The sequence below is a fragment of the Falco naumanni genome, chromosome 9 (genome assembly GCF_017639655.2).
Source record: "Falco naumanni isolate bFalNau1 chromosome 9, bFalNau1.pat, whole genome shotgun sequence".
Classification (NCBI taxonomy): domain Eukaryota; kingdom Metazoa; phylum Chordata; class Aves; order Falconiformes; family Falconidae; genus Falco; species Falco naumanni.
In genome coordinates, this window is record NC_054062.1 from 24,422,370 (window position 1) to 24,443,635 (window position 21,266).

General features: G+C 47.7%; 1 protein-coding gene across 4 annotated transcripts in view; it reads right to left on the reverse strand.

Moving 5' to 3' along the window:
* FBXW4 (F-box and WD repeat domain containing 4) overlaps positions 1-21,266 on the reverse strand; it is a 62,372-nt gene that overhangs the window by 942 nt on the left and 40,164 nt on the right. For 3 of the 4 annotated variants that reach the window (XR_005829567.1, XM_040605561.1, XM_040605559.1), the window contains 3 exons: positions 14,376-14,441; positions 377-517; positions 75-216 (listed from right to left, as the gene is read on the reverse strand). Coding sequence is in view for 3 of the 4 variants with exons in the window: in XM_040605561.1 (XP_040461495.1) it covers positions 75-216; positions 377-517; positions 14,376-14,441 (349 nt within the window). In the remaining variant the exon portion in view is untranslated. The remainder of the gene's footprint in view (positions 1-74; positions 217-376; positions 518-14,375; positions 14,442-21,266) is intronic. The other variant, XM_040605560.1, reaches the window with a different exon arrangement.

Consider the following 21,266-nt stretch of genomic DNA (forward strand, 5'->3'; position numbering starts at 1 on the left):
AGAGGAAGGGGCACTGGGCTGCCAGAGAACAACTCAGAAGCTCTGCTGCTGCCTGGCCTCCAGCCAGCCCTCACCTGCAGGCACTGAGTCTGCCGCTTATCCCAGAGGCGCACCACACCATAGTAAGAAGAGCCACTGGCGATCATATGGTTCTTATCACTCCTTATGCAGTACAGGGCGCTGTCATGGGGCTCTTCCCACTCCTGGACACACTTCCTGCAAGGGCAACACAAGGACTGATTTTCCACTCCCCCACTGGACCTGACGCACGATTCATCTGAAGGAGCCACTTCAGCTGCACACAAGTCCCCACACACTGCACGCGGAGAGGCAAGGAGCCTCATGTGGGCCCCAGATGCCAGCTGGGTAGGCTCACCTGGTGCTGGTCCGGATGTCCCAGTAGCGGATGTAAGTGTCATACCCACAAGAAAGGAGAAGGGAGGGTGTTTCATAGAAGACATCCAGGACTCCAGCTCCACGGTGGAAGTCAGTCCCTAAACAGGTCAACAGCTGACTACTGCAATAAACACATTAGGAGAAGAGTCACTCAGAGCACAGTGCCCTTCCAATTCAGCTGGCCAGAGCAGAGAAGGCATCACAGAAGTCTCCTAGATCTCATTTCTGTGATTTAACAGAATGCAAAAAAGCCTGCACAGTTTTTCTCTCCCTCCCACAGATTCTCTTACTGGTTGGACCACTAACTTGTCATAGAGGGTGACCAGCAGGAGTCACAGCTGTAAGAGGAATAGCCAAGGAAGAGGCACAGCTGACACCCAACAGAACAGGATCATTTTCTGTAGGAGAAATGACCAGTACTCTGAATAATGGGGGTCCATTTCCATGGGAAACAATTCTTAACTTAGTCAAACTCCAGATAACATGCAACAGCCACTTAACCTGGTCAATCCCACCCCATCCCAGACTCCCTCCTTTAAAATACTGCCCACTGGGCTATTTTCCTACATCTTCAACACACAGCTTAGATCCACAGGCAAATCAGACTTTCCTGACCCAGTGTGCCATGGATGGTCTTCTCAACCCCCTCCAGTTACACCACATATTGCAAACACTGTATCTGGGGCTGAACATGTCAGGTCAAGAGCAACCAGCCCAGGGCTGCTCGCCAGATCACTTTCCAGAGGCTAGCTTTTTTTTTTAGGCTGCCTCCTCCTTTTTATTTCCTTGTTTGCTGTGAAAGAGCAAAAGCAAGATCTCCATGAAGCTCTAAGCCAGATGCTTTGTGGCCATATCGCTCTGCTGCTTGTTCATGTGCAGAACCAGCAGCTCGCTAGGCGGATGGTGCCTGGTGACAGCCCACCCTGCCAGATTGCAAGGAGCTTGAGCCCCTTCCCTGGGCCCTATGAAATTGCATCAGGTACATAGCACAGCCCATCCTCAATATCACTGCACCTGCCCCTGCAGCCAGCAATAACCAGCCATGGCAGATTCTTGGGAACAGAGGGGACAATCTGCCCAGCTGCTTGAAATGGCCACCTATTGCAAACCCTCTTTTTCTTCCTCCTCCTCACACCCTCTAAATCAAAAATGCTGGACACAATAAACCTTGAAGCACCTGCTTTTCAAACCCTGCTGCACAGCCACCCCTCTCCAACAGGCTCTTGGTTCTCAGGACAATGAAGCGGTCCTGAAAGCCGACAGCATGGATCCCACAGTGGGGTCACTCCCAGCATCTCCCCCCATTATTTTGTTACTTTCTGCTCCTTGATCCAGCATCACACAGTTCTGAGGCACATCGCCAAATGCCTTAATTCTGTCTGTAATCTGGGCTAAAGCCCTTGTCGGGGGATAAAGACCACACAAAAGGAGAAATAGAGTCCCGGGAGATGTTAAAACAAGTAAACACCTTTGTGTCAGGAGAGAGAAATCGCTGATAAAGCAGATTAGCGCCTCGAGCCCTGGTGTCCCCAGATCAGAAGGCGAGCCCTGGCCGATCTTTGCAGCCAGCACGCTTCTATGATCACAGAGCTGGCGGCATGCTGGGGCCAGCCTGTTTCCCCACAGTCACTCTCCAAAGAGCAGATTATGTAGAATAACAATTTCTTTGTGGCTGTGTAATTCCCTCCGTGACCGTGGCTGTGGGCAGCTACATTGGCCCTTGATGCCAGGGCCCTAGCAACCATTTAGAGAGGCCAACCAGCCCTAGCAATGGCCCCCCCATGCAAACCTCTCGGACAAGCTTTAACATCAAGTGCATGAATTAATCCCCCCCAACATGAATCCAGGGGTGCTGGCTTATTGGACTTTGTGTTTCTCCAGGCAAGAGATCGAGGGGATTCCAGGCTTCAGCCCTTTGCAACCTTCTCACAATACGTTAACCCTTGGAAGGTTACTTGCAAACCAACCCAGCAGCAACTCTGCACCTGCGTGCAGGTTGAAAGGTTGAAGCATTTGCAGTCTGAGTGCTGGGAGGAATTGCTGCGGGGTTTGGCCAGGGCAGATGGGTCCTCAGCTCCACCATGGAGTAAGACATAGATGGGCATCTCTGAGCTCTGGCACTCCACTGCCCTTCCAAGCACACAGATCCCCTCCATCTGCTGTTCTGCAAAGCCAGCGGGACAGATGGACACACACACAACCCTTCTCAAGGCTTCCACAAAACCTTCTTCATTCCACAAGTTATGTGTGTGGCCTGGATTTGTAAGACATATAACAGAGGTATGAGGAGGAGTCAGCTGCTCTCCCAAATGAGAGCCCTCAAACTACCTGTGAGATTCATAAGAGGCTGCCCAACCTGAAGTCTTCTGCCAGCTGCTCAGGCAGGAGCAGGGAGTTACTCACAGGAGATGAGCTATCTCAGCAAGCCCAAAGCAGCATCAGCAGTTTGGACCCCTCTCTCCCCACTTCTACATACTATTGCCTTTTTTTTTTGGGGGGGGGGTGGGGGGGGGGGAGCACATGGGTTTACAGGGTAGCCCCTGGGCTGGTACTCTGAGCACATCGCACTCCAGGAGAAGAAACCAGGACAGGCAGCTGCACATGGGCCACACAGCCCAGCAGCACACCTGGTGAGTATCTCCTGGTAGCCAGCTGAAGCCTGTTTATGTTATTTCCCCCCCACCAATTTCCCTGCTAATACCCCTTTAACATGTAAAGGGCTAAGAGAGCTCAGTGAGAGAGGAGCACTGTGCTGAGAAAAGGTAGCACGATGCAGAAGCACATCCTTTACCCACTGGGATCAGCCCTCTTTCTCCTCTCAGGTACTTGAAATGGATTATAGCAGATGTCCTCTCAACCTCCCACCTCTAAACAAGCACCCATCATATCTGGAATAAGCCTGGCCACAGTAAGGCTCATCTTCCATTTCCCAGCCCAGACCTCAGTCTGCAGGGCTGCAAGATAGCAGCAATTTTTAATGGCAGCCTGGTGATGTCTCCAAGTGAAAGATTTCAGCATCAAAGGGACAGAGGAAACCACAGAGTCTGGATTCCTGCTTTCAGAGCTTCCTGTGCAGCACCCAACACCACCCAGGTGCCTTGCTCCCAGTGTTTCTCCCCGTTTTCACACCTCACTACAGTGGTATCCAAGCATCCCAGCAGAGTCACACCTGTTTTCCTCCCTCCACTTCCCTTTCCAGTCTAGGCAACAAAAAATAAAGAAAAGAAAGAGAAAAAAAAAAGGGGGGGGGGGGGGGCGGCAGAGGCTAGGGAGCGGAGAAAGAATTAGCTTTTCTCTGTGGGCAGAAGAGCACAGATACTTGCAAGTTACTGCAAAGCAAACCTTGCTTTACTGGTTTGTTAATCAGCACACTTCTGCCCCAAGAACAGGTCAGCCAAAGCAGCTTTCAACTGGGAGGAGGTCCAGCCCTGCATACAGCAGCAGTCCTTCAGCAGTTTACAGAAACAGCACATTAGTTGCTACAGTGAAGCACTTACTGACACAAGGGGAAACTCATTCTGTGCTGTGCTCTGGGCACACAAACCGAAAGACCTAAGTGTTCTGGCATGAGCACACTTAAATTGAAAAAGATGCAGAACACTTATTTCCCCTGTTTTGCAGCAGATGAAGGTGTCTCGGGACCAGCTACCACCATGCCAGGCTACCTCCACGTCCCTACAGCATACGCAGCCATGCCGAGCCCATGCTGGGAAGGGAATGCTGCCATCACAGACCTCTCTGTCTTGGGATCGTAAGTTAGTGCCCACCAATTGTCTGGTCTTTGTTATCCCAAATACTCCCTGCCCTCAAACCCTAGTCCACAACAGTTTCCACTTCCTAGGGAGAAAAACCCACAGCTAATCCTTAATAACCCATAAAGGATCAAGATAACCCACCAAGGGGCAACAGAAAAGCAGCAGATAACTATCAGCAATGGGCTTGTTTCTAAAAACTTACATGGGCAGAAGATACATACTCAACAAGGGACAGAAAGAGATATGATAGCTACCTTGAACCTTGTTTCTCACTAGCTTACAGAGATCACCAGCACCAGCCAAATGCAACAGGGAACAGCCTTCTCCCTTCCTTTGTGGGCCCTTTTTCATCCTCTGCACGCAAACACCTGCCAAAAGCCAGGCAGCTGATCCTCAGCACTTCAGAGGCCAGGGTGCCCAGTCCTTGTTACGTGCTATGAAAGTTAGTCAGCAAGTGACTGTGAAGCCCAAGACAGACCAAGCATGGAAGGTCCACACCACCTGCCCACCATGCCCTGGCCCTCCAACAGTAGCAAGGAGAGGCTGTTTCGCTCCCAGGCCTTGTTTGGGCAAGCCAGGTAGTTAGCTGTGCAGATGGTGGGGCTTAGCTTTGCTGAACAGTCTGGGCCAGATAGTGCTGGGGTTCAGTCCCAGTGCTGGGTCGCACCAACAGAAGCAACTCCACACCAGTGAAGCTCCGTGGAGCAGAATAACAAACACGACAGTCCAGGTTTCCTGGAAAGACCAGTCTAAAGTCAGAGCTCTCAGCTTCAGCACCTTAACCACAATCCACCTGGGCCAACACAGAACCTACAGGCACACAGGTAGGCCTCCAGTACTGACCATGAAACTCACAGATATTCCTAGTTCCTCCTACTTTTTCTTAAGCATCTAAGCAAATCAAAATCACATGGGCAGTAATCCGGTACCAGCCTGCAAGGAACAGAGCTAGAGCAAATCCAGCAGCCCATTTCATCCCTAGCACAGGAAAGCTGCGCTAGCACCAGGCTCTGGACTCCTTGCTGACAGAACAAGATGTTTAAACAAAGTCCCTGTGCCTGGGAAACTTATCAAACTGATGAGTCCAAAAATGAAAGGCATTCAGGCACTATAAAGAATCCTTTGATTCATCTCTATCAATTCCCACGTTCCTCAGAAAACAAGACTTTTAAAAATTACTTTTAAAATAAAACTATTTTGGGGGGGATTTCCACATTTCACTCTTTTCTTTCCATGCTGGAAATTTAGTCACGAGCATTGCTATTGTGATACCTCCAGAAGACAGGAGCCTTCTACCCTGGAAACAAAGTGAACTACCAAGGAATGGCAGAATCAAGCTGATTTCCTTAAGTTGTTTTTTTCCTTCTTAAAAACAGCTTAAGGCTCTATTGCTCCTCACTCCAGCAATATGGAGACAAAATAAGATCAGTCATGGCACAGCCCAGATGGTTAGTTTCCAGACAATTCATGGGATGCTGCTGTCACCAAGCTAGAGCCATATACAGCCTCCCAACCCACAGTGATTATTTGTGTGACCACAAAAGCTCAGGATTTCCCCGAGATCTGGCTGATAGCTGGAGTCCAAAAGTAGTCTCCACCTTGCTCCCTGTACCTGCCCATTTGCTGCAGGTCTTGGCCAGCTAGCTGTCTCCAGTACACATGAAATACCCTCCAAAAGCTGGCATGAAACAATACTCCCACCCTCAGTTTCTGGTGACCCAAATTCACTAGAACTGGTATTATACAAATATGCAAATTCTAGGAAATTGTTGAATTCAGAACATCTGCTGAAAACAGAGATGTGCAAAACCAAGGACATACTCATTTGCTCTCAAAACCTCATCTGTGAACCGGGATCATCCATTGAAGAGGAGAAGCCATTGCACATAAGCAAACGACTATTCAGAAACAGAGCAGAGTTCTAAACCAGTATTTTAGCCCCGTAGCTACTTGTAACAAGCCGGGTGGAAGCATATTAAGTTTTAAAAAAAGAAAGTGGAAAGAGCACCATTCAGTTCAAAACACTAGGATATTTGAGCTGAGTGTCAAACAGAAAGGAAACAAAAATACATTCAAAAACAATTATCCAGAGTGCAGCATTTGCACGACTTCTGTCATCCAGTTTGGAGAGCACACCAAAACCGAGGGGAAGAGCTGAGCTGTCATTTCTTCAGGGTGCTTTGCAACAACAGCTGAGGCACCCAGGGGATGCAGCAGCTTTATACTAAGGGAAAGGCTTGGTCAAACATCATCTATAATGTACATAGGGAGAAGCACAGATCCTTAGCAAAGTCATTCTTCACAGAGTTATCCTACCCCAAGGTTACCTCTGTGCTTAACCAAGGCTACTAATTCCTGCATGGAGATGTGGGATTAGTTTGGGGAATTCTGAGGGAGCACGTCCATGTGAAATGGCTCAGAGATGGTGTTATAAGTGATTTTCAGGAGAAATGCCTCCTCAGTGCAGCTGAAGGGACTCAAGTCTGTATGGAGGAGTGACACCAACGATAGTTTGAGATTGTGTCAGGTCAGGGGGGGAGACAGATGAGGGAGTTCTGCCTTCTTTTCTTCTGCTTTCTCTGAACTGGCCCACACACGCTTTAAATGGTCCAATAAAAAGATACAATTTCTTTACCTTTCCAGCTCTGGGACCCTGTGAGTTTTTGTTGTTCGGGTTCCCGTAAGGTTAAGTTCAGAGGATAAACTGACATGCTGGGCTATGGGAAAAAGCCAGTTTCTTCAAATAAAGCCACAACGGTGCAAAAGAGACCCTGCTGGGGCTTTTATTTGGGAAAACAAACAGAAATGGCACCAAGCCCTTCTGCTTTACGAACCAATTTAACTATAAAACCAATGTTCTCCCTCTCGGGGGTGAGGAGGGGAGAGAGACAAGACATGACAATAGTCCAAAACCTTGGGAGGGGGGAAGATAGGACAAAAAAGGTTGTCTGTCCCCTTTTATTTCTTGTTCATGGCTCCTTTTCTTAGCACACGTGTGTTCTTGTAAAAACGATTAGATTGCAATTTGTATAACATGGTGACCCCCAAATTCAGACATTTAACCCCTTTTCTCTGCAAAGAATGTCAAGAATGTCTTCTGTCTTTCTTTCCAACGGGAGGAGTAGGGGGGAATTCTCTCAAACTGTGATTTCTTGGGGGAATAGAAAAAGAGGGAGGTAAGGAAAAGAAGCAGGGAATTCTCAAAGCCTCTCGCCTTTCGCCCCACTTGTGTGGGAACAGGCGGCTGTATTGCTCCCTTTCTGGATGGAGCTCTGCAGGTCTCCTTTGGTGGAGAGACAAAAAAATTGAGAGTCCAAATCAAAACAAAGCCATCTGTTTAAATGAGCTACCGCTAGCCAGTGGCGGAGGGGGTTCCTCATTCACTCCTTCCCATTCTTCTCTCTTGCCTCTGTTGATTCTCTCTCAACCCAGGGAAAAATAAAGATTGCTTTTGCTTTGGCTCAGAGGGATGAAACCGATTGATGTGCCTGGAGTGTCCAACCCCCACCCACACTCTCCAATTGTTCAGGGCCTTGTAAAGTTGTCATAAATACGTCTGAACAGGAGTGCAAAGGCCACAGTGTGCCCTGGACATGCACACATCCAAAGGGCAGGAACTGGCCTCATGCTTATCTGTAGCGAGACAGGGCCAAGACTGCTGTATGGAGGAAAGGATTTAGGATAAACACCTGTATGTTCTTCCTCTTACAACTGTTTTACATTTAGGTTAAGATGTACCAGAGCCCTCTTAACAAAAGGAAGGGACAAGATGCTCAGCTTATGTGATAGAGTTCAGAAAGGTGATGTCATCCCCCGCCCCCAGAAATCAGTGAAGAACCACGAGGCCTCAATCAGTTTTGAGAACACATGCATACCACGAGAAATACATTGCACAGACAAGACTGAAGCTACCCATTATAGCTAACAGACAGAGGTCTGAACACAACAAAGTCAACCAAAAAGGAACAGGAGACCACCACTTAAGAGGCTCCCTGCAGCAGCAAGCTTCCTCCAGCACTGGCTCAAACAGTGGGCCATAGGCCTAGTGTCCTGCCTCCAACAATGCCCAAGATCTCAGAACAAGGGAATCAAATCCTACAGTTCTGAACTGCCAAACTGGGGTAGAAATTTCCTTCTGGCCACGTGAAATGATTAATTCATGCCTGAAGGCAGGAGTCCTGTTTAAATCTGGTTTTGCTGCTCAAGTCACAAGTGGGATTGTCAGGTCTGTGAAGAAGGATCTGCTTTTCCCTTTGCCTAGATGTACATCTGAAGTCTCTCCATTCTGCCCACCTTACTTGCAGAGGGATGGTTCCCGAGGACCAAATTAAAAAGCCAAAGACAGTCATTATGCCAAAGTGATTGAATATGCCAAGAAAGGGTTCACCTGAAGACAAGAATTCCCCTAGGACAGACCCCAGTCTGTCATTTCACCAACCTTTTTCCCTTTGAATTTCAGAAAGAAGGCAAGGCATTTGTGTTCCTGATTAACCAAAGGACATATAAATAGGCATATCCAGAACAGATGTTTTAAAAAGAGTAACTAAAGCCATTTGTGGATGGGGTGGGGAAACAGCAGAGCAGAAAAACAAGCAAAAGAGCCTTGGGAAAAGAGAATCAGCAGCCATCTGAGGAAAGGCAACTACCTGTGGATCATCCCACTGCAGTTGGGTGGAGGCAGTAGAAAGCACACATTTGCATTCACTCACCTGTTATAAAAGCACAGCCCAGAAAGCTGTTTAGCTCACTGTTGGACAAGTTTTGGATTGGTTATTGTGAACTGTGTTCAGACAACACAGAGATGCTGAGAAAGAAACCCAGGCCTGAAAGAAGTAGGGAGCCTCTTTCCCACAAAGCCTGAAGAGAGCCTCCTTGGCAAAAAAAAGAAAAGATACTTGGCATGATGAATCTATGGACAAGCAAGGCAAGAAAAGGGATTTTGCATCTACAGCATGGTATTATGATTCTTCAAGCCCCCAAATTCTGTGAAACTTATCAGTGCCAGGATATAATTTGCTATTGCTTGTCTATCCTGTTACCAGAGATATAGACCCACTTGCTGTGACTGGATAAATCCAGTTTAAATGCCTGAGTGAAACAGAGTCCCCACACTTCTTCAAGTCAGTCTCCTTTCAATCTAGTAGCTCCAGTTCTGAATCCATTTTCTCCCTTCACCCAACAAACTCCTTTTATTATTAAATTAGAGGGTCTTAAACTTGTTTAAACTTTAGAGTTCAAAACTCTGGAGAGAACAATCTTCTACAGAGCCTGCTTCAGAACACAATGCTAAGAAGTCTGCTTGTGTATCTTGGGCCAAACTTCTACATTAAAAGTTTTTGTTGAAAACATTTAGCAAGCTTAATAACCAAGAACTAGACCTGCAGATTCTCATTTCAGTTATCTACTTTCACACACACAAAATCTGTACAAGATGCAAAGCCAGGCAAGACTGGATTTAAACAGGAATGCATCAGTAGAGCTAACCAGGGTGTCCAGTGCTATGTCAAATTACACTTACTGTTTAAAAACAGCACAGGCAGCCCAAGTTTTAAAGCTCTCCCTTCCTTATTGACAATTGCTCACATTCAGTCACTTAATTGCTTTAAAGAGCCACCAAAATGGATGCAGATCAACATACCCCAAAATTTGAAAGATAGCAAGCAATTCTTGCCCACCCCACTGCACAGACAGGTGTAACCTAGCAAGGGTGCCATGAAAGCACATACCAGAGATCCAAGCAGCAGCAAGTCAGCAAACTTCAGCTAGCTGCTTGTGATGGTAACGCTCATGCTGGCTCTCTGAAAGAGCACAATGCATAAGCACTAGAGGCAAATACGGATTATTAACCTGCTCAGCAGCTGCCTGGCTACCCTGAAAGACTCCTCCCCACCCTTCAGCTGAGGGTACCAGCCACACACCTGAATCTCCCTTCTCCTCCTCTCCCAAGCCACCCTCATGAATCCTCTACCTCCCACCTCCCCAAAACTTGCAGACATCAAAGGCACCTGCCTTGAACACCTGAAAAGCAGGGGGGCCTGACAGTCAAGAAATGCAACTCTGTATCTTCCCCTTCCATGCACTCTGTATTCCCCCCCCCCCCCCCCCCCCCCCAAACCTCTTTGAAAAAGGTGGCAGAGATAAATGGAGAACAAAGAAACAAGAAAAAGCCACAGCTCTGGCCCACACCCTGCCTATTACTTAAGGGGGAAGGAACTCTTCCGAAAGAGGAGGAAAAAATGTGCTCAGACACAATGGCTCAAAAGGCCAGGCAGCAAACCGGGCCACTTTGTACTGCTAACAAGGGAAACCTAATTACAGGAAGAGGGCAAAGAGGGACAGATAAAAGGGATACAAAATTTCAACATCTGTTGCCATAAAGGGATAAGAAGTGGGGAAACGCAAAGTGTCAGTTTGGTGTCAGTGACGGCGTAAAGCCACTTTCAAAGGGCTCAGAAGAGGGAGAAAAACCGAACAAGAAATTAGAGGGTTCTTTAAAAAAAAACAACAAACAAACAAAACAAAAAAAACCCCACTCTGCCAAAAATGTTTTCAAAAGGGGGGAGGAGATGGACAAAGACTGGATATTTAAAAGATACAAGATCAAGGGTGGATTGCAGGGCACAGCTAACTTTGGCTTGGTTTTCACAACAGCTCTCGTGCCCCAAGTCTGTCACGTTGTGTTAGAGGAAAGGACAATGTAGGACTTGTGCATTCAAAGTGTTTACAGCATGAGAACTACCATGCCAGAGAGATGACTGGTCCACTTCAAACACAGGGCAGGGCAGAATAGCTCCTAGAGTTGCTGCAAAGTGATCTCTCTAGTATCCTACCCTATGGAGAAGCATCCTTGAGGCAGGGGCATTTATCACCTAAAGGCATGCAGACCACCACAACAGGCTGAGGAGCAACAGTTCTCCACAGGCAAATGACAAATGCTGGCCTTGGAGCTGTTCCTAGTGGTGTGTCATCCTCATCTCCCAAGGAATTTAAACTCCCAAAGGAGGCAGGAGGTGGGGAGAGAAAGAAAAAAACCCAACCACTATCTGAAGAACGTTTCCTTTTCTCTTGCTGGCCATTAACTGGCTGTTCTGTTGAGCCATGCACTAGCACCGGCAGATGAGACTGGAAGGTCTGAGCAGAGAAAGGCAAAAGGCAGCAGAGGTACCTGACCTGCAATAGAGGCAGCTACCATCATATCCCTCACTGGCACAGGGGAGCAAAGGGACTTGCAAGAGGCCAAAGGAATCAGGCAAGGCCTGATAATTGATGCCAGGACACAGCTTAGCATCCAGTGTCCCATACTGCTAATCATTCCCCTTTCCTGTGCAGACCTCTAATCACCTAAGTTATTCACAGTGCCTCTCTGCACACACACACCTTGATCCTGAGTGGCAATAAGTACATAGCAACTTTCCCACATCTAAAAGCAATCAGATGGCACAACATAGCATCTGTGAGATGAGATACGTCCTCCAGAGGTGCAGCTAGTCAGCTTCAAAAGTGTAAGAAGAAAAAAAATCCTCCTTTATTACAGGAGAAAGGGCCAGGTGTAGCAGCAGCTGGAATTTCAGCCATCAGAGACAATGTCTTGGCATTACGCGGTCATTCCCCTGCTTTAGACTCCCCTTGACAATTGCTTGTTGCTGCCTGTTGCGGCTTTGATCCAATGCCATCATCTCAGCAGAGACAGAAATGAAAGACAGTTGTGGGGGTGGGATGCAGCAAGAGGCGTTTCTTTTCCCCACTAAAAATTTCCTCGCTGCCAAACCCAACCAAGCCCTTTTCAAAGCCCAGGACATATTTCCAGGTGAAGACATTATCCCCTTCCTCTTGGAAGGATGAGAATGGTTGCCCCAGGGTCAGGGAACAGCGAAGGTCATTAAATACGAAAACATACCATGACCAACAGCCACAAGCACCAGCCGAGGACTTATCTGGCCTGGAACTAAGATGATCAGTACACAAAAGCTTATTTAAGCTTTAAATCCTTTTTGTAGCATGTTCCAGCTCTCAGCCGTTGGGGAAAAAGACCACCTACCCCAGGAAAAGAGAATGCCACAGAAAATGCTACAACGTTACTTACACACACCCCCACGCAGGAGAAAAAAAACACCAGATGACTGAACAAACTGCTCTTTGACAGCGCTAAAGATCTAAGTGGTGGTAAGGATTCCTGTAGTTTTAAAGAACACATCCTAAGCATCACTCTGCCCTGCCTCATGTTTTCTGACAGAGAAGCTGCCTGGATGCTGCTCTTAGAGATAATGTCCTTGCCATATTCAGCCTCTGCAGGTCAGACTCTGGCCCTCTGTGGCCACAAGGAAGGGGTGAGCAGCAAACTTGGGATGTCTGGTCCTGTCTGCCAGATGTTATCAGAGCACAGTGGGCACAGGAGGAGCTTTGCAGCCCTCCGGCAAAAGGATAGCTCTTAAGATTTTGAGTTTCCATGCCATGCTCCCACTTCTGAAGTCTGACCAGAAAGACAAGCCTCAAAGGAAGAAAATAGCATTTCCCTACAAGACCACTTCTGGCAACCACCAGAGCCTTTGAAAATCAATACAAACCTCTTCTGGGAAGACCAGTTTATGGAGAAGTCAAGACCTGGAAGGACAGCTATGAATGATCACATCAAGCTTCATGTGCTAGTTTCCTGGCACAGTCTCCTACCCTGCATGTGCTGGTGAGACTCCCAGCTCACACACAGGTCCCTGGAGAGGAAAAGACCCAGTGGCATGGTGCATTCCAGCTGTGACAGGTGAAGAGGGAAGAATAAGTTTGACACTCCAGCCATTGCAACAGAAGCCCAGTGGCCTAGGTTGCTTTGGCTTTTTTATTTGCCTGTCACTCAGGCTTTGACGTTATTGAAAGATCAAACTCCGTTGTGCCTGTTCATTACCTTAATCCTATTTTCTACACAGCTTTATTATCTTTTCAGGCTTCCTTGGGAACGGCTGTCAGAGAGGCTGAGGCAGGGGGGAAAGGGTTGCCTATCTCCTCACCCCTGTCAGATGCCTCTATTCAAGAACAGCCAGAAGACTTGATGGGCAGGGTATCACAGCACAGCCTGCATCCTTCTGGGATGCTCCAAAAGCACCATTAGACTAGGTCACTGAGAAACATGCACCATAGCTGAGTGCACTGATGCTGTCTTTCCTGCTCTAGTTCGTCCTTTGGGGGATGCATCCTTTGCAAAGTCTTTATTTTTGTTACTTCAGAGAAAACCAAACTGGTTTATATTTGTATTTGATGCAGTTGACTCCGACAACCTAAACTATTGATTAGAAGCCAATTGGCCTCAGACCAGACCTGCATCCACACCAATCCCCAGTCTTCCTCTACCTCCTTTCCCCAAATACAGCTCTGCTGACACCCCTCAGGCCCCTTCTACCAGTGCCTCCCTCTCTCCCCTCCCAGAGCCCACCAGCTCACCTCAGTCATGACAGCACTCCCCCTGATAATCTTCGCTGTGCCACTCCTACCCAGAGCATACCGGTCCTGGAAAGCTGAGCTGCTGTTCAATAATCCTGCCAAATATTTGTTATCTGTCCATTACTACACAAAGACCTCCAGGCTGAGAGTTTCAAATTTGTCAGCAGTTGAGTCCCACATCAGGATTTGAGCCCGACATTTCCCCAGTTGCTAAGGTCAGCGCCTTCACCAAATAGGAACTACTCAATGGCCCCAAATTAGAGGCCACAGCAATTAACCTCCTCAATGCTTATTAAGACAAAGAGAAGACAACATGCCTAAGTCACTTCCATAGATAACCTGTTGCTACCCCTCATCTCCCTGAGCTACCAGAAACACCAGCCAGGACAAGATGACTGTAGAGCCTGCACTTGCCTCTGGCTTCTGAGCACCACAGACAAGTGGGTGAATGGGAAGATGCAGATCACCTTCCTCACCCTTCTGGATTAGGCTGAAGCATCAACTGAGACAAATCAAAAGGAAGGTGTAATCGGAAGGAAACGGGAAGGCTGTGCCATCAACTGGAAAAGCTAGCACGCAAAGCTGAGCTGCTTCCTACTGAACTGGAACCACCCCACACACATACCTTGCCACACCAGTTTGTTTTGTCCCCCACTTCGTCCCATATCTCATGTTTAAACATCCCTTGCCTACATGGACTAAAAGAATGATTTTATGGCATCTCCAGCATTGCATTTCTCATTTTTACTCACTTTCCTCATCAAGTCACTCCCCGTAACCTGGAAGCTCACTCACCTCTCAAGGTCCCAGATTCTCAGAGGTGAGGTGTGTCCACAGCAGGCTGTCCCAGTCACAAATGAGCTGTTTAAAAAAACCAAGCAAACAAAAAACCACTTACTAATCCTCATGTTCTGAGGAAATAGGGCATGAGCAAGACAGAGAAAACAGGCTACAAAGCAAACTCTGAATTCTGGTTCAAGACTATTTCAGCACCTTCCGCTGCATTTCACAAGGAGCAGGCAGTAGCAAAGTGAGAGGTGCCCCAGAGCTCTCAGTAGCTGAGCTTTCCAGATGCAGCAGGTCACAACTGCAGGGAATTGGAAGGACATGAAGATGTATTTGCGTATGCAAAGGGAAAACCAAAACCAGAAGCAGCTGTAAATTGCAATTTTCAAAACAATTAGCACAGTACTCAGCACTCCTGTAAGCTACAGAAAGGTTCCATGGAAAATTCCCTGTTGCTTCCTACTTCATGTCGGCCTTCTTTGCTGGCAGCTTCTGAGCACAGTCATGATTTGGCTGCAGCAACACAGGCCTAATGAATCGCAGAATACAGGTCCCCAGTCCAGCCTGCTCAAAGCAGGGCCAGTTTCAAAACTGGATCATATTGCCCTCCCCAGTGCTCAAGCACTCTCTATTAGAGGCACCACAGCTCTCCTGCAGCAGTATCTGGCTCAGTTCACACTCTCCAGCAGGGTCCACTCCGAAGCTCTCTTTGGCAATACTATGTCTTTGCTGCACATGCTGGCTCCAGAGGTCGCCTGACAGCCACTGGCCTCAAACTAGTCGATAAAGACAGGACAAATCCTTAAAAATCAAGCAACAGGAACACGGGTGCTGTGGCTCTCCACACCACACCGCTTGCTTTGTGCCAACTTCCTGTCATCAGTCCAAATAAGAGAAAGCAGTTTATACACAGACTTCTAAGCTATAAATGACCTCTCACAAAGCCATATTTATTGCAGCTACCGAGAATAAAATGCCAAAACTATGTTTAAGTCATTGCAACAAGGATAGCACGAATGCAGGAAACTGAATGTGCTTTAAATAAAAGATGGGTCTATGCTTTGCCTAAACATCTTTTACAGCATGACATGGGGCTGGCAGCTGAAGGATGAAAGCTAAATAAGGAAACAATGTCATGTCTGTAAAAATAACATTTTTAGACATTCCTTTGATCCTCTACAACATTCTTCCTTTGGAAATCAGAAGGTGTCTCTAAGCCTCCACTGCACCAGGAAGGGATTCTTGCAGTGTCCTTGACTTCTGTCAGAAGCACTACTGCTGCTGTTTACAAGGCACCCGACAGCAAAGCTGTGAATACACACTCAACTCAAAGCCAGAGAAGAGCCTTGTGGAAGCAGGGCCAGAACTCAGGACTCCTTCTACTCTGATTTAGCTGAACAATTAAGTTTCTCCAAATCATAAGGCCAAAGCAGCACTGCCAATACACTCTGCACAAGAGGCAAGCAGATAACATCATGCTATCTCAAAGAGCTATGAGTATCAAGGAAGAGCTACAGCTACCAAGGCAATCTCTCTCTCTCTCTTGCTGGTTTTATACTCCCTACCCAAACTCACACACCTGGAGATGTCCACAAGTCCTGTGACCCCTAGCTGCCCTTCAGGGCTAGACAAGGCCTGCAGCACCAGAGCTATTTCAAAATCTCTCCAACCAGGTTGTCTTATATGCAAAATCCCAGGTTCATTAGCAGTGCACATGCAATTGGCACAATGCACCTGTAGCACAGGGCTCTTTGCACAGGTGCTGCAGGGTGCACACATTCTTCTCCATGGAAGTCCCTGACCAAAGTCTAAGAGTCTAAGGAAAAGCCAATTACTGTTGCTGTGCAGCAGCCAGGAGGACCAATTAGGAAAGCATGCAGCATTTCTTATTTAGAAACTGGGTTTGTGCTGAATACCTGCCTTCTCTCCACCATAGCGCAGGACAAGAGCGAACATTTCCCTTTGCCAGTGTCTGCCATCTCAGAGGAAAACAAGCAAGACACCCAGTGTCTGCCACCTCGGAGGAAAACAAGCAAGACACCCAGTGTCTGCCATCTCGGAGGAAAACAAGCAAGACACCCACCCTGACAGCTCACTGGTCAAATCCCATGTCTGGAAAGCAGTACTTTGGTGAGGGAGTCCCTCAACTACAAAGCTAGGTGTTGGGTTCTGTCCCTCCCTCCCAAGCATAATCCATTAATAACTACTAAAGCCAATTACCCTGGTTAGAAACATAATAGCAGTCAGGGAGTCAGTCAAGCAGGCAATTGGGTGCTTAAGATTTTTCTTTTGGGGGACAAACTGACTCTGTCCCAGCAGAGAACGCCCTCACGTGGGAGACAGGCCCCTTTGTGCAGAAGGTATGCACAAGGCTTTGATGGTTGCCACAGGTCTAAATTAGCATGGAGGCACACCAACAGGGAGAAAAAGGTGGGAGGAACAGCAAGGTCTAATCCCCACTCACGCTGTCAGTTCTAGACTTCAGCTTTCCCTCCTCAGTCCTTACCTCTCAAAAAAAAGATAAAAATCATTAGATGAAGAGATTTCTCTCCAGCATCACATACAGGCCTCAGGGTCACAAACAAGCCTCTTCTGGGTAAAGCTGACTCCATTCAGTCAACAGGAATTTTGTCTCATACTTCAGCAGGATCAGGTTTGCAGGCCTTATCTTTAACAGGCTGGAGCCCATTAGCAAGCAAAGATAAGACTTCTCCCAGAAGAGTGGGGCACCTCCACTGCCAGGATTAGAAAGAAGCACACGCAAGACATGCACAAGAAGCAGTGCCCATGAGAAATTCTCAAAGCCTGGGAGCAAAGTGACCTGGAAGTCTGGATTCCCAGCGGATGATACAGGGCCCTGCACCTTGAGTCTCGTCTGCAGGCATATACCTTCAACCCCCAGGCCCCTGATAACGGGGAACCTCAGAGGTAACAGTTTCACTCCAAGCAAAAGGGCAATACAAGTCAGCTTTGGCAGGTCTAAAGCAACATGCAAATCAGAGCTAAGCATGTAAAGCGTGGCTCCAAAACTTCTGAAACATCATTCAGCATAACAGAAGCCTTCTACCAGGCTTGCTGCTTTCAGTTTACCTTGAACAAGACTTTCTGTCTTGGAAAGCACAGAGCACACACCAAAAACCTCTGACCTTGAGAAGTGCAACCTTTTCACAACTGATCTTGCCAGCTGCCCAAAAGAAACAACCCAAGCTGAGTTACAAGCTTAGCGCGTCATTTATTTTGCCTACAATGCTTTCTGGAGTCAGAGACTGAAGAGAAACTAGATTGGGAAAAGGAGCGCCTAAGATACCTTATATATATTACTGCAAGGATGACCCATCTCTCTGAAGTATATATGATACAACTGATGTACAGAGACATTGACCAGGTGCATCTACATGCTACACAAAGACATCTGTGTCAGCTTCAAATGGCCTCAGAGGTGCAAAGTCCCTTCCCCACTAAGCTTTCCTTAGCTTACTCTGGCTACAGTCCAGCGGCAATGACCCCATACCTGCTTCCAAGGTGCCAACAACACAGTTTCACCCCACCTGTAGCATCCCTTTTTACCCCATCCTGGATGGAACATTGCCAGATGTGGATGAAACAGAGGGAATGAGGTAGCTGCCCATCAGTCCTTTTGGAAAGATACTGTTTGTCATGAGGCTTGGAAATGATCAGCTCCAGAGACAAATCCCACTGCACAATACGTAACTTCCGCACTGTCAACCCAGCCTGCAGAGCAGGCACTGCCTGAGCTGGGAATCCTGCAATGCAAAGGCACGGATGGAACCTGGGTGAAACAGGCCCTTTCCAACTTCTTCTCTCTAAACCTTCCCCCGTGCCGCAAGCTTGCGCCCTTCCCCTGTACTGTAAACAGATTGCTTCTCAATTCTTACTCTGCTCTTTGGCGATTTCAAATCCAGAATCTGCTTGACACGTGCAAGAGCCTGTTCCTTCCTCCTCATGCGCTCCCCCGCCCCCTGGAATTGGACATCGTTGATCCACTTTGGAGACTATTATATACGGAGACTCATCAGACTGGGAAACAAAGAAGTTATTACTTGACAGAGCCCTGCAGCTGGGAATGTGGAAGGAGGGGGAAGAGAAGAGGGAGTACCGAGGGAGACAGGATGGGGGGGCTGGTCACAGCGCTATGAAAGCGATCAACAGAAAGGACAGCTCAAAGATGGGAAACATCTTTTTTAAAAAGTCTCAAGTGAGATGAGAAAAGGAGAAGAGAAAGCAAGTCCAAAACAGAGAGTGGAGAAGAGAGAAAGCAGTTGGTGCTGACGGTGCTGCGGGTTAAACACACGGGTCTGTGGGTTTGTGTAGCCTTTGATTCAGCACTGACACGCTTTGGCAAGGGAGGCCACCAGAGCTGTCAAATCCTTCACCAACGTGCCCATCAATTGTATTCAGCTCTCCCCGACCCGCACTGGCATTTTAATTACTGTTGGGTAAACTAATTTGTACAAATGAAGGCAACTCTGCCTAATAGAATATGCAAGCTCTCTGACCTCTGACAGGCGATGACACAAGATACAAAGGAGGCAGAGGAAGGCTTTTTATCAGAGCCTTATTACTCTCTATTACTCCAATTAGTTAAGCTCCAGTGCTCCTAATTGGGGGAAAAAATTGCAATTAAATCAATTTTTGATGGGCTGAAAGTGGGTTACCGAACCGCCCTGCCTGTGAAACACTGATATTATAGCAGCAAAGGTCAAAGTCTTTGTCGGCACCTGTGGGGGCCCCCACCTCCCCTCTCTAAGCCCCTCTGTGCCCCCCCAACACACACACAGAGCTCGCTAAGGCGAATCATTAGAACATGTCATGTCTTATCGCGGCCGCCACCATCCCACTAACCTCATCAGTTGACATCATTACAGAAGGTAACTCCTCCAGCATGAATACAGTGCTAAGGTCACACAAACTTGAGGGAGCCCCTGCTGAAGAGCCCAGGAGGCTGGGGAGCAGATGCAACAGTAACAACATTGTGAAGGGGAGAGGAGGGGGTCAGAAACTCAGTGCAGGGAGTTGCAGCATCTCCAGCATGAGGCTTCTCCAACAGACCAGATACACACAAAGGGAGGGAGACTGAGATAGCACTGGGAAGCAGGTGCTCCTTCCCCACGGGGATTTAATTTGCAGAGGAAACAAAAAAAAAAAAAAAAAAAAAGAGCACACACCATCAGTTTAGCATTTACTTCTCCACGAGAAAGTGGGCACCACAAACATGCAAGAAGTCCCACCTGCCTTTGATTCAGGCAATGCTGGACAAAGCCAGGATTGGGTGGTCATACAGGGCTGGTGTTCCCCTTTCACGGTCCCAGACTGATCCCTTTAGCCCCACTTTGTGCCTCTTGAAGGATGACCAGAGAACTGAACCAAGCACTGTCAGTATCTCAGAAGTCAGTCCGGACAGCTAGGCTATATATTAACAACTCTGCAACCACAAACTGAACAAAAATCAGCAGGTAAGGCAGTTGCACCAGAAGTCTGGCCACTGTTAATGGGCCAAAATTACAACTTTCCAGAAGAAGGAACATGGGGAGTGGACAGCTATTTAGAAGAAGAGAAGACTGCAAAAGCTGAAGAAGCCAGTAATGCATGGTATAACTGTCTGAAACCTGTAATAACAAGTGCAGGTTGCATCCAGGTTACTACAGCTCTGCAATATCCCTCTGGCTTTTGGTTCTAGACTAAGTCTTTCCACATCCCTCAGTACTCCAGAGCCTTCCCATCCTTCTAAGTCCCATGTACCACACTCCTCTCGCATCCCTGCTATGCAATCCTTCACTTCCAGACCTTCACTGCAAGGAAAAGACAAGAAGGTCCATCAAACTGCCTCATACATTTTCTGCCTGTGCTGCTGGCTGCTGTAGGCTCAAGGTACCCACACTGCACTGTTACAGCCTGGTTTCAGGAGTCTGCTGGCAGTCTCCTCTGGTCCCTTGACCACTCCAGACTTGTCGCAAAGAACAGCTTCTAGAGCACTCTAGAGCCAAGCTTATATTTGGGCCCAACTGCTTACAGGCATGTAAACTATTCTTGTATTTGGACTCAATAACAGGACTGAGCTCACCTGAGCAAGCAGAGGCCCACAGCCGCATAGTCTCAGATTTGTTCAGCAGTAAACAACATTGCCAAAGAGAACCAGCAGCTGGAGGCAAGTGAACAAGCTTGTTTCACAGGCTGGAAAGCGCTGGCGTGTTTGCTACTACTTATTTGAGCCTCACGTGCATGCCACAGTGTCCCTCAAGGCATCAGTCAGCTCAGGGTTGAACTGTGCCCCTGATATGCATCATAAATTGCACACAGAGAAGCTACAAAAGAGCTCTGCCACTCCCCACAAGGGACTCAGCACAGAGAGAAAACAAAATGTGTAAAGATGACTGCATGAAAGTCACAACGTTTACAACCATTACTGCTCCAAGGGGAAATGGGCTCTGGCAAGGAGCACTGATGACACGGGCACGTACAGACTAATAACTCATTCAGATGCTGCCTCGAGCCTCAAGTGGACAACTAGACAGTGGTCCCCAGAAAGAAGGCATTTGCAGTTTGTACTGAAGGGCACTGTAAAGAAGCTAGGTTGAAACACTGAAGTCTCATATTTGGGGCAGAACTCCAACACATTTGATAGAAGAAATGCTCATGTCCTTGCCTCCCATGTCATTTACTGTATGCCTCGGGATAGAGGGAATGCCAGCTTCATCTCTCCAACCCTTCACCTTGGCCTCTAACTTCATGCCTTCCTCCAGACTTCAGAGACTCACAGGCTAGAGAACAGAATATGCCTTTAACATCCCCAAAAGCCCAATTCTCAGCATGGATAGACAGATTACCCCTGCTCTAGCAAGTTGCTTTGCAGGTACCCAACCTAGACACCGCCACCTTGCC